The sequence below is a fragment of the Polyodon spathula genome, chromosome 20 (assembly GCF_017654505.1).
Source record: "Polyodon spathula isolate WHYD16114869_AA chromosome 20, ASM1765450v1, whole genome shotgun sequence".
Classification (NCBI taxonomy): Eukaryota; Metazoa; Chordata; class Actinopteri; order Acipenseriformes; family Polyodontidae; genus Polyodon; species Polyodon spathula.
Window position 1 is genome coordinate 10,881,782 of NC_054553.1, and position 12,465 is coordinate 10,894,246.

A 12,465-nucleotide genomic window follows, 5' to 3' on the forward strand; every position below is an offset into this window, starting at 1 on the left:
AATAAAAAAAGTTCTCTTTTAAACAAATCTCAATCTTTTATTATTTGGGGTGTTTTCAGTCAATCAGCCAAGAGAATTCTACACTACTGCAGAAACATGTTGTTGTCAAAAATGAACTTGACAACAAGTGGGGCTGATGATTTTGTCAACAATCAACCAAATCCTTTCAAAACATGTCCTTTTGTAGAATCACATCTTCATATGTCCCGTCCCATTATTCTAACTTGGTTGTTTTTGTACATATGAAATATTTCTGTTCAGATACTGGTAATGCCTGAGTAAGGCGTGAGCTTCCCTTTAGATTATGAGGTTAAGGCATGACTCCAGTTTCCTAACTCAGTAATAATAATCATGTTGTAAACAACAAACGTCTCATTGGTTAATCTGGAAATACTGCAGAACTCAGAATTCCACACAGCTGCCAAACACCACAATACCATTTCCAGGTTGAATCCCTGTTCCTATTTAAAGCAATGGTAGGAAGTACCAGCCCTGGTGTGTCTCTATAGGTGCAGACAGGCTATTAAAACAGCTAGCAGCTCTGTGGAAAAGGTGCGTCAGACAGAGCTAGTGAAGCCAACATTACTGCAAAGAAAGGTTTCAACACATACAATGATTTACAAGCCTTCATTTCAATTATTTTAACACCACCTCTTTCTGTCAGAAATGAAGCCCCTCTGGACTGCTGTTTAAAGCCAACACACATTCAGGGTCACGTGTCACATTTCTTAACTTTCGTACACAAAGGGCCCTGATTTAGCGATCCAAAAGGCAGCAATATTTAGATCTGCCACTGCTTAGATCAATTGAATAAACCATGTTTGCACGCATAGCTAGGCTGTCGTAAGCAGCAACTGCTGGCAGCTATTAAAGTATACAGCAGGCTTCAAACACATTGGAATACCAACATTAAATATTACAATTCATACTTATCCAGATATTAGCAACACATCAGTGTAGATCGTATATAAAAATACTTTGTGATTTGTATATGTAAATTCTGTAACAAGTCTAACGACATTTGCTTCAAATGAAATTTGATTAATAAACTTAACTATATCTTTCACAACATATGCCACAAACACAAAGCGAAATACTATCTGCCAGTTTATGTTAACTGCAGGAGTGCTGAATAGCGACACCTTTCTAAATACAGGATACTCATCTTAAACTAGTCTACTGATCACAGACTTAAAACACCATGCAAACCCTTTCTGTACATATGTGCAGATAGTCATGGTTACCACATGCAAAACCGCCAATCTGTACAGGTCAAGGACAAGGGGGCCCGACAAGCCCCCCCCCCCCCATGGGAGCATGATATACCAACCACACCCCTCTGAAGACAATAGCTCAGAAAGTACTTGTTTTTCTGACAGGGCTGCGAGAAAAGTCAAAACTGTAACAGTTTGTGTTGTGCCAGCACTTCCTTTTCTAACCAGTGCACACAGCTCTTCCAAGCAGAGGAAGCTTCAGTTCTGACAATGGCTGGTGATGACTTCAACACCCCATGGGAAAGAAATTCACACGTTTTTCTTATCAGGGCTTAGCTGAAGGGATTTTCGTCAAAATTTCATTTTTCTATTTCATTTAGTTTCCTACAGTTTTACCTCAGAATTATTGATTGAATGTTTAAAGATTTGGACGACTGTGTTAATGGACATGAATAGATGAAAACTAAAATGACAAAAAACAAAAATGAAATCCATTTCATAACACTGATTAAAAAGTCTGTATTACGATTAATGGGGAGGTCTCACCCAATTTGCATTTACACTGCCTGAATTCTGCTACCCTATTATCTAGGCATTTTTTCTATCTTATCACACCTCTCGCATTTCAGTTTGTGTCAATGCATGCACTAACCCCAATGCGTCTTACCTCACTGCGCAGTGCTTCTCCTTCCCAGGATCCTACTGGAAAACGCTTCTTCAGTGCAGTCAGGCGTTTACCTCTAATTATATGCATAATAAAATCAATATCCCAAATCGGCACTGACCAACCACCGCCTGAATTTGAGAGACTGACATTAAACTACACAAAACGAGTCGACTTGACCTCCGTTTCAGAGCGCCCTGTGATTGTGTGGTGTGATAACAGCGCCTTGCCCCATAGGGCAAAATAGCCCACTGGAAAGCGCTGGGTCCCCACATAGGTCACAGCTAATTATTTGAAAAATATGAGCCAGGGTTTGAAACCAGCTGAGTTAATGAGAAGGGAACTCACTTAGACGAAAGATGTTCTTTGAAAAAAAAATCTTTCTCCTGACTTGAATCCAGCCTTTGATTTTATCACACTGAAATACGAGAGCCCAGCTGTTCAACATGCCCAGCAGCAGCACCGCACACAGAGCATGCAGATCGTTAGCATTTACGAGTAAAGGCAAGCATGCTATTTAGATATATTATATATTTTGTATATTTAGAATGAATCAAAGTCCAAATGAGACTTCCCCTTTAAAAGAACAAAAACGTTACAAATATACACTTTAACATCTGGCCTGAATCTGGCTCCTCCTGTACATTAAGGTTGTTTCAATTAGGTATTGTACCTTGGCAAAAGCTTCTTCAACCCAGCATCCAAATGTGAAACAATGACACATACCAGGTAACAGAACACAGTATTAGTGCTTATCAATTTCAAGAGATCACCCTATCCATTTATAGCCAGACCTGATGAAATGTATTCATTTATCAGAGAGATAGTATGAGCAGTCTATGTGGAATCAAGTGAAACTGATGCTGCATTGTTGCAATGTGCTTAAAAACTGCACTTTCTTGCCTGTTCCAGATCTTTCTATAAAATTAACTTTGGCTAAATATCCTTGTGGATTAAAGGATAACATTGCAGGGTTCCAAGCAATTCTCAAGGACTGTAGTCACCTTTTACCTGAGCACATTGGGACTTTTTATTACAAGAACCTAGAAGAAACTTATGTGCAATTTGTAATGTATTGTACCTCGCTGTACTAGCTGCAGTGTGTCACACCTATCACAAACACATTCATTTAACCAAGACAAGACAATGCAGTGGCGCGTTCAGCTAGTACACCCAAACATTTGGAATGCTTTACCCTTTTTCATTACAGTGAAGTTTATTTTTGTTGTAGCTTCCTTCCTGTTATCTGTCCTCCACTTCATTGGAAATCCCCACTAAGTGCTTTTGCCCCATTAGGAATGAAAATTTGTTTTATCCATTTGTTTTCATATGAGATGTATTTTTAGGTCTTCAACTGGTTTAATGTCACTCCACATATATTAAATTACACAAAGACTTGTAGTAATTGATTACAATACAATTCTGACTCTTGAGAAGATATAACAAAAACACAGTCTGAATTTCTGCCAATGTATTTCTTTTTTCAAGAAATCTCCCAGAATACTCTGGAACTCCCATACACCCCTCCCAAGAATTGTTTTCTTTTTGTCATGTGATTACCAGGCAGATCACTGTTTTCTTTGGATGTTTGCCATCTAAAAAGCTACTGCACACAACTGAAGTGTTTAGAAAACATTTGTAAAGAAAGGATGAGTATCATTCCTGCTACTAATGACTTGCATAATATTCCATGTTGCTTTATTTTCAGATATCAAACTTCACCACTGTGGATCTCAAGAATGAAACCGTGCCATGTTTGATTTTCTGCTGTTAGAACAATCAAGGCACCTAACTGCCTGGATTTTTAACAAAGTGAACACAACAAGCCAAAACATATATAAAAAAATATATAAAAATACATTTGAGAACTTTTTGAAACCGAGAAAACACATCTTGAGTTTGACAAGCTGTGACTAATACAAGTTCACAAGTTCAGTTGCTGTAGTGCCATTGAGTTAGTGTTGTCACAAGAGCATCTATATAAGGTACACTGGGGCTCTGCTGAGCTGTTCTGTTTACAGAATCAATGCAAGTGTAAGGCACTATAAAACTAAGACAAATATAAAACTTTATAAATTCATTTTTTTTTATTATTTTTTTTTAATTTTTTTTGAAAATCTAATTATTGGTTCATTTCAAAAAGCAAGTCTTGAATAAATTTGCAGTTTGGTTTCAAATTGCTGTAGGTGTCTTGTCTTATTTATGTTGTTAATGTTTTGCATTTTGAGTTTAAACTCAGGGCATCAGCTGAAGACCTGTGTGGATCTGTAGAGTCTCAAAAACATCTGTACACAGAAATGTTTTATAACAGGGCTTAACTCTTGCTCTGACCAGATAACATAAATATATCCTGCTACTCGAAAGAGGTCATATACCGTGTTATTACGTTCCATGCTTAAATTTAAAACACACTTTGAAGACAACATGATTACATGTTCTTGCACTAATGGCTTGAATTCTTATATTCTCCATCTGTGTACCTATGTGATCACTTCTAGTTTAGAAGTAAATGTTTTTGTGGAACGGGCTACAGCCTAGCTTTTGAAAGTCCTCAGTAACCCCTTTGTTTGTTTCCATTGTCCCCGAAGCACAGACCCCAGTGTCTTCTGCCCTCCTGGACCCTGCTCTGAGGGCTGATGGCAGCTGGTGGAGCAAAGGGATTTGTCCGGCAGGTACAAAGTACTTTTTGTTCTTGTTACACATTTTGGCGATTTCCCTACACAGCGTCCAACCTCTCTTTATCTCCCCAGGCCCACTGCAGTTAAATTGTGTTTTGTTTGGTGTAAATTGACACAGACAATGATGTGGCTCTTTGATCTTCAGGCATGCAAGACAAAGGACTGCAGAGAATAAGTGGGTAAGAAAAGAATGAATGGACTTCTCAAGAAAGCTTTCCATCTAAGCAGCAAGGTTCTCATGTCTCATGTACTTTAATGTTGCAGCGAAAACAAAACAGACAATAAGAATAAAAACGACACCTTGGGTGTTAGAAATCACAAGAGCTTTGAGGGAGAGTGGTTGACACTGGCCATGAGGCGACAGCTAAACAGCTACAGCGGCAGAAAACAAATAACCATACAAAGATTTTTAAGGATTCACACATTGACTAGGATTCTAGTTCTCACAGTCCCGACAACAGCTCTGGGCACATTCACCCTTTTGACTTCAATATCTTTAAATTTACTGCAATCCACCATATAACTCTTGATTGAATGCAGGCATCCTGCTCTGTGTCCTTGAAAATAGAGGCTTAGCTCACTAAAAAAAATATGAATGCTAATTAATGTTGAACTTTGTGAGAGGAGTCAGGAATCAAAGAAATGTTTCTGATTAAAGAGGCTGTATTTAATCTGCCAACGTTGTGAATTCAGGCAAACCTGGAATAGTACTATGCAATGATGTCTTAAAATATTCCCCAAAGGGGTAATAACCAATGTTTTTTGTTTTTTTCTTCTCCTTAGCATAACTTTATCACAAGTCACTTATTGTTCTGCGGTTGCTCTTTTGATTTCATTTACCATTTCTCTCATGTGAAACCCATTTACTCTGACATAAATTGATTTCTTGTGGGTCCCGTTACTTGCAAGACAGGAATGAACCTGCAGCACTGTGGGCTAGAAAAAATGGTTTCCCTGTATGGCCAATACTTAAAAGGAGGAACAGTGATAACTCTTTTGGTGCTAATAAGAGGTTACTGTTAGGACTTAGACAAAAGATACAGTTAATGTAGAATATCTACACCAGAATATAAGAAACCAGGCACATCAGTGGTTAGGGTTTGTACCTTGGATTTAGCTGGGTGTTTTATTTCAGTATTTCAACTCTGACTCAGTATTTAATTATTTACAGTACTGGACTTTATCTGCCACTGGAGAAATTGATATTTAATAAAATACAGATGAACGTTTTTAAATGATATTTAACGTTTAAAGTACACTGAAAAAACTAAACAAAAACAGCAATTTGTTTAGTGCACATAATAATGAAAGGACTTTCAAGGACTGAAAAGCAAACCATTAGCTGTGTCTGTCCTGCTCTGGGATGGAAATGCTCTCTGCTTAGATCCAGGCTCCGAGGCTGTGATTTTGGCCATTATATATACCTCAAATACTGTGAAATCCTCTCCCAATGCAGAGTGTTGGCATTCAAACTGCGTTTTACCTGTAACTTAAAACGACTATTACTATAACTTACTTGTCTCAGTGTCTTTGCGGAAGATGCTCAACATGTAAGTTGCTAATTTTTGTAGATGTTATATATGTCACTTCTGTAGAGTTGACCTGTCACAACATGTCATTTCCCATCGCACCGATATGAGTTTTACCCTTCCCTCCCTTCAACAGTTTTTAACATATCCTGGTGACAAGCCATGACAACTTTTCATACACAAACTCTGATTTAGCCATTTTAATGTGGGTTTTGGTTAGGAAGGGTTAAAACTTGAAAATCCTCAAAGCCAAAAGACCTCTTTGTGCTCGGGAGGAGAAACCTTTACTGTATCTCTCCTTCCCCTGCTTTCTGTGCAATTATCTGGGAATTTACAATCTCTCTTCATTCCAAATCTCTTTTTGGAAAAGCGCACAGTTCTTCGGAAACAAGTGCTCCCTATGCCATAGGGACAGTGTGTTATTGTTCCTGAACCACCTGACAACAAAACGGTATTGAGACCAGGAGCTAGGGCTTTGATTAGGGGGAATGACTCAGCAAGGAGAGTGAAGAAACAGGAGCCCCACTGGAGCCTTACCTCATGATCCGGAATCTCAGAGGAGAGTGTTTGGCCGAGGATAGTGCCAGTCAGATAGGTCCAGCACCGGGCAGTGTTGGCAAGGTTATACCCTCCTGTCTCCAGCGATACAGGGAGTAAAGGGGAGAAAAGAAAATAACAAAGCATTGAAGTAAATGGGTTCTTTGTGTGCACCTAATTAGTACCTTTCATCGTTGTCCTGTTGCATGGGTAAAAAGACTTGCACAGCAATCTCATTAAAAAAAAAAAAAAAAGACTAGAATCAGTTGTTGCTATTGACAGACTGGGTCAACTGTCAGTGCTGGTGAGCGAAACCTTCTGTTTAGAAATGTTTAGGTACAGTGCAGGCAGCTTTAGCACAATGCTCTGGTTTACATGCATTTATTTGTATGCTGACCATAACAAAACTAGTAATCAACATGTTAAGACTGCAATTAAACAGTGCTAACAAACTACCACCTAGGGGAAGTGCCAAATAAATGACTAGAAAAGTGACAGTCAACCTCAGAAACTGGTAGCTGACTAATCAGGAGCTTCAATTTCAAAGCAGCTGCTGCACCACAATGTTTGAATGGAAACGTAAAGCAATTGTGAAGCATACGGTTTCAGACGGACGGAAGTGCATTTGTGCGTGCAATCCATTACATATAAATATGACATTGTTGAACATTAACACATCATTTTTAAAATTTCCAAGCAAACTAAACTGTATCGATGCACTCGGTTAGAGAAGTTCAAATAAAGAAATCAAAGATGCAGAACTGCAACAAGCTAATGAGCCTGAATTTCAAAGGTGTTGAATGAAGAAGAGGAACCTCTAGACAGAGGAACAGGAATGCATGCGCAGGACGGGACAGGTTATTTATGTCAGTTTTTCAACTGATATCTGATCAATTGACATGATAGCACATGCACAAAAACCAGTGAAGAAAGAGTCCATTGATACATTTTTGATTTGGGTAGAAATGTAAGGTAATCACATGTTTGTATATTCTCAGTGTACATTAGATTTGTTTTTCAAACCTGTCATCAAAAAAGTTCATGTATGCTACTGTTACTCACCTCCTCCCAATATCAGAGCTGGAAGCTCCCACTGTAGAACATACTGCAGGCACTTCCCCACTCCCACTGGGGTCATGTTGAAGGAGCACATGGGATCCCCTGCCATCGTGTCAGCACCCAGCTGCAGGACTACAGCTTCAGGCTTAAAGGCTGCATGTACCTCTGTCAGCACACTGGAACAAGCAGAGTGTTAAAAAATGACATATCTATGAACATATGTACATGCACCTTCACATGTCCTGAGCTTGTGTTACTCTTATGCTCATGAATGTGTACAAAAAGTTTCAACATAATTAGATAAGTGGTTCTCAACATACATGTAAAAAAGTGTGGCATAGAGACATGCGAATGTGCAGGCAGGGAAATACCTCCAAATATCCCCATAACACCCAGCTTCATCAGTTCACTACATGGTTTTCACTGTATATGCAAAAATTGAAGTGTACAATATAGATGGACAAATGTACAGACAGAAACCCCACACTGGCCCAGAATCTAGTACTTGCTAACAATGTGAAAATGAACAAAATGCATGTATGTATATCTCAATCATCTTCAGCCTTTTCAATCCACTGCTGGACTGCCACAAAAGACTGCTACGTCCCTCATCCATGTTGTTCCGGCATGTTTCCTAATTTCATCTTGCCATCTTCCTGGAGGTCTTCTTGATCTCTTTATATCTCTTGGGATCCAGTCTAGTATCTCCTTGGTTCAGTGATGGTCTGTTCTTCTTGCTACATGTCTGGCCCACTGTCACTTCAGTTTTTTCGCTCTTATAGTAACATCATATACCATACTAAAGGTTGGAGTGGCTCTTTTCAGACAACAGACTGATGTACTTAATTATTTTGTTATTAATTTATACAGCCTGTGAAAGGAGCAATAAAACTTTGACTGCTACTTACACTTTAGACTTCAAGATGTAGCCATCCAAGCTTAAATTCTGAAAAACCTGAGTTAGATGTAACAAGAATGCAATGTGGATGTTTTCATTTAGTAACACAAATATATAAAAAAAGAGAGTAGCACCTTTGGAAGACTTGGTAATATTTGTCATCTTGAATTCCATCTTGCAGGGGAACATTAACGGCATACCACCTTCCTTTCCCAAGCCCCGTGTCGGACACATCTCCAGTACCTGCGTCAAACCAGGTTAAGAAAACCGCAGTCATTAAACTCACACATCTATTATGAAATTTAAACTGTTTAAATATCCATTCCCTAAACAATCAGTACTAAAAATGTGGTGTTTCTGTGAATACAAACAAAACAAACATCTTAGGGAGTTTAAAGTAAGGGGAATAGCATCTCTGATATGTAGAGCAATCTCACTGGCCAACAAGTGTTCCATCTTCTGCAAATATATCACCATACCAGCATGGCTTGGAACTTTTAGAACCATTCTGCCTTGACACTAATTTACTTTGCTAGGAATGGAGTAGTGTAGATGTGCCATTTTATAAGCACCTTCTTTGTTATTTGCTCCGATTGTGGATGTTGATATGCCACACTTCTTTGATGCTGTTCTGTAGCTATTTCCTTGCTGCAGTTTGCTACAAGTACTTTTCTCAAATGTGAATCCAACTGCTTTGTCTTGACCATCACCTTCTGTGCTGTCAAAATGTTCTTCAATGTGGAAATAATTACCTCCTTTTCTGGCTACTGACTTTAATGCAGCTTAGTTACTATGTAATGGTTTTCAATCAATTAATATGTTTTTACAGACTTTTAAAGGTGCTAATGCTTTTGTCATGAACACATTTTTAAAACTTTTTGTTTTTTTTTTATACAAAGATTGTTTGTATTCTCATTTTTGTCATATTAATAAATTAACTTACTAATGTTCATTAAATGCTTGTATTTAACATGCTTTCTTTGTATTATATTAAGTGTAGAGTACCAACAATTTTGTCTGTGTAATTATATATATATATATATATATATATATATATATATATATATATATATATATATATATATATATATATATATATATATATACACACACACACACACACACACACACACACCAAAAAAAATATACTAGCAAATGCAGGCCTGGTATACAGAATGGCTAAAAATGCAAAAACAATAAACATTATAATTCCTAGACACGTTAGATATAAAGGGACGCATATTTAATTAATGGAATTTATCTCATAACTTCGCTGCGATTGTCTTCACAGATGCATGATCTAACATTCTATTTAACCCCATAGGGATTGATGTGTTAGTTCTGTTTTTCCAGTTTAGTCAAATTGCGTTTTTAGCAACTGTTTTATTAGAAATAAAAGGAAAATACCCCTTTGCCTCCAGGAAATAAACTCAAGTGGTTTACCTTATATCAGAACACTAGGATTGTGCTAAATGGGAAAGCACTTAGAAGTGTACAACTCAATTTCAATTTATGGAGTGTATTTCATAGGCAAAAAGCTGAACTGGAAGGTACAAACCAGCTAAAACACCAAGCCTGTGTAAAACAAGCCCAGTCACACAATGCTCCGGCCTGAGCTGGGAACAATAAAAGCATGCTTCAGGCTAAACAAATGTTTGCAGTCTGGACATGAATTCCACATAGGAAAGCATTCACTGCGGTGTGCAGCAAGATAAGATTCTTCAGCCCATTGGACCAAACTGTTTTTCTTATGAAAGTGCTGTACTGGAGTGAAATCTTTATGAATCAGCCCGTTATTAGTAGTCAAAGAGATGGGATACTGGTCGTCACACAGCTCAAGGTTGTGTTATCATGGTTTAATGCAGTTTGAGTTTTTTCAATTCAAGTTAAGGAATCCTCACCTGGAAAAAATCCAGGAGAAAATTTGTGCAGCGATACCGTCATGACTTTGGAGGTGAAACTAAATGCATCTTCCACACCTGTAAAAGATAAAGAAACACACCTGCTTTTCTACACTCAATAACTCGGAAAACAGAAATACTCAAATAAAACAGAAATAGTTCAATGACAAACGTTTTGACTAGAATCTACGGTTCCCCTCCATCTTCTCATTCCTTTTATTTTATTTCATTTTGTATTAACTTTCACATCTTTATTTTATGGTAATTAAAACACAAACTTGATCAATCTATTAATGCACATTTGTATTCTTATTTTTCAAGCACTGCTGAACTAACGGAACATTACTCACAGTTTTGCAAGGCTATCCAACCTGACACTAGACAAGCCAAGTTAATATAAGCAAGTCATGCATTATCAAATACGTTTCAATTCCATAAGTGACAGCTTTGAAACATGAACCTATGCCGTACAAAAGCTTTTTTGCACTCTACTGGTGTTCATTTAAAGCATTAGGGAATACAGTGCTATTTGTACACAGTTGTTTATTGTTGCCTCACTTTCAAATAAAAGGTATGCTAAAATTGGTCATCCAAACCCAGAAAAGTTTTTTTCAAGATAGTACATGAATGACATTTAGATACTGAGCAGGTCTCTGTTTGCGACAGCGCAGATCACAGCAGAAACAGGATTTCCTAAGCCACTGTGTACGTGTTGGCTACACCTCTGTAGCTTTGTGTTGTCTGCTGGTTTTAGGAGCTCGCTAAATATCCCATAGTCTAGGTTGTTTATGAAGATGAGAGAGCAGGGGCTCTATCACCTTTCCTTTAAGATTTCTCAACCATTCCATAATCTACTGGTTAATCTGCAACTTCCTTTTGGAGTGTACATGCAAACTCAGTAAAGGGAGGTCACTCTGCTCCCTGTGGACTTACCATCCCCATGGTGCAAATCCACATCCACGTATAAAACTCTCTCGTACTTCTGCCGTAGTCTTAAAATACCAAGAACTACATCGTTAATGTAGCAAAACCCGGAGGCTTCATCTCTGGAGAGAAAAAAGGAGACAAAACAGCTATGACACAAAGAGACTCTACACAAGTGATATTTTAAGTTGCACAACGGTGAGGGTAAGGAGGACTTTTGAGAACCTGCTAATGAAACTGCAGTCACTGTTTCAGAAACCTCAACAAAACCGGCTTCGTAAATGCTGTCAGCAGCGTTCATCCATATCAGAGTTATCACTGCATTGTGCTTTGAATTGCTAAATTTCGATGAAAGGGAGTGTGGCAGAAAATGGCGTTGCGGTGACATCAGGCCAGAAGGCGGAACAAAAACACAGGAGGTAGGTACTTGCAGTTTACAGACGCGCAGCGCACCGTTTTTTAAATAACAATAATAAATAAAAGTTAAACAAAAATAAACACTGCTCATAGAGCAGGAAAATAAAAGGTTTAAACAAAACAAATCTCGCACACAAACAATAACAAAACCCAAGTTCAGGCTGGGCAAGTGCCTTCACTGTTCCTTGGTCTTTATTTTAAATTAATCTCTCTTCTCTCTAGTTCTGCCTCTCGAACACCCCACCCCAAACGTTGAGAGCTGCAGGCTTTTTATTCATGTGACCATCTCCCGGTTAGCAACAAATTAATCACTTAATTAATTTAGGAGATGGGCACCTTCTGCACAAGGTTTTTAATCAACGTGGATGGGCTTCAAATCCCCCTAACCCCACCCCCACCACCCCCGTGGAAAGAACACATGGCTCCAACGGCCACCTCCCCCCTCAGTCTCAATGTCCCGAAAGAGGGGTCTGGAGTAATCCATGGGGGTGGCCATGGTGGGAGGTCCTTCTCCCCCCACTCCTTCGTGGCTGGCAGCTCCCTCTTCCGGGGCTTCAGCGACTATTCCTCCTGCCGTAAAAGTGCGGCTGGGGGAGCTGGTCTCCTGACCTCCCCCCCCCTTCTTAGCCGGCAGTGCCGTTTTC

At 38.7% G+C, this 12,465-nt stretch overlaps 1 protein-coding gene across 1 annotated transcript in view; it reads right to left on the reverse strand.

The window, feature by feature from the left end:
* Window positions 1-12,465, reverse strand: part of LOC121295649 (histone deacetylase 8-like) — a 29,830-nt gene that overhangs the window by 6,335 nt on the left and 11,030 nt on the right. The window contains exons 5-9 of the mRNA XM_041220577.1: window positions 11,414-11,526; window positions 10,481-10,558; window positions 8,714-8,822; window positions 7,685-7,857; window positions 6,623-6,717 (exon numbers count right to left, since the gene is read on the reverse strand). Of these exons, the coding sequence (XP_041076511.1) occupies window positions 6,623-6,717; window positions 7,685-7,857; window positions 8,714-8,822; window positions 10,481-10,558; window positions 11,414-11,526 (568 nt within the window). The remainder of the gene's footprint in view (window positions 1-6,622; window positions 6,718-7,684; window positions 7,858-8,713; window positions 8,823-10,480; window positions 10,559-11,413; window positions 11,527-12,465) is intronic.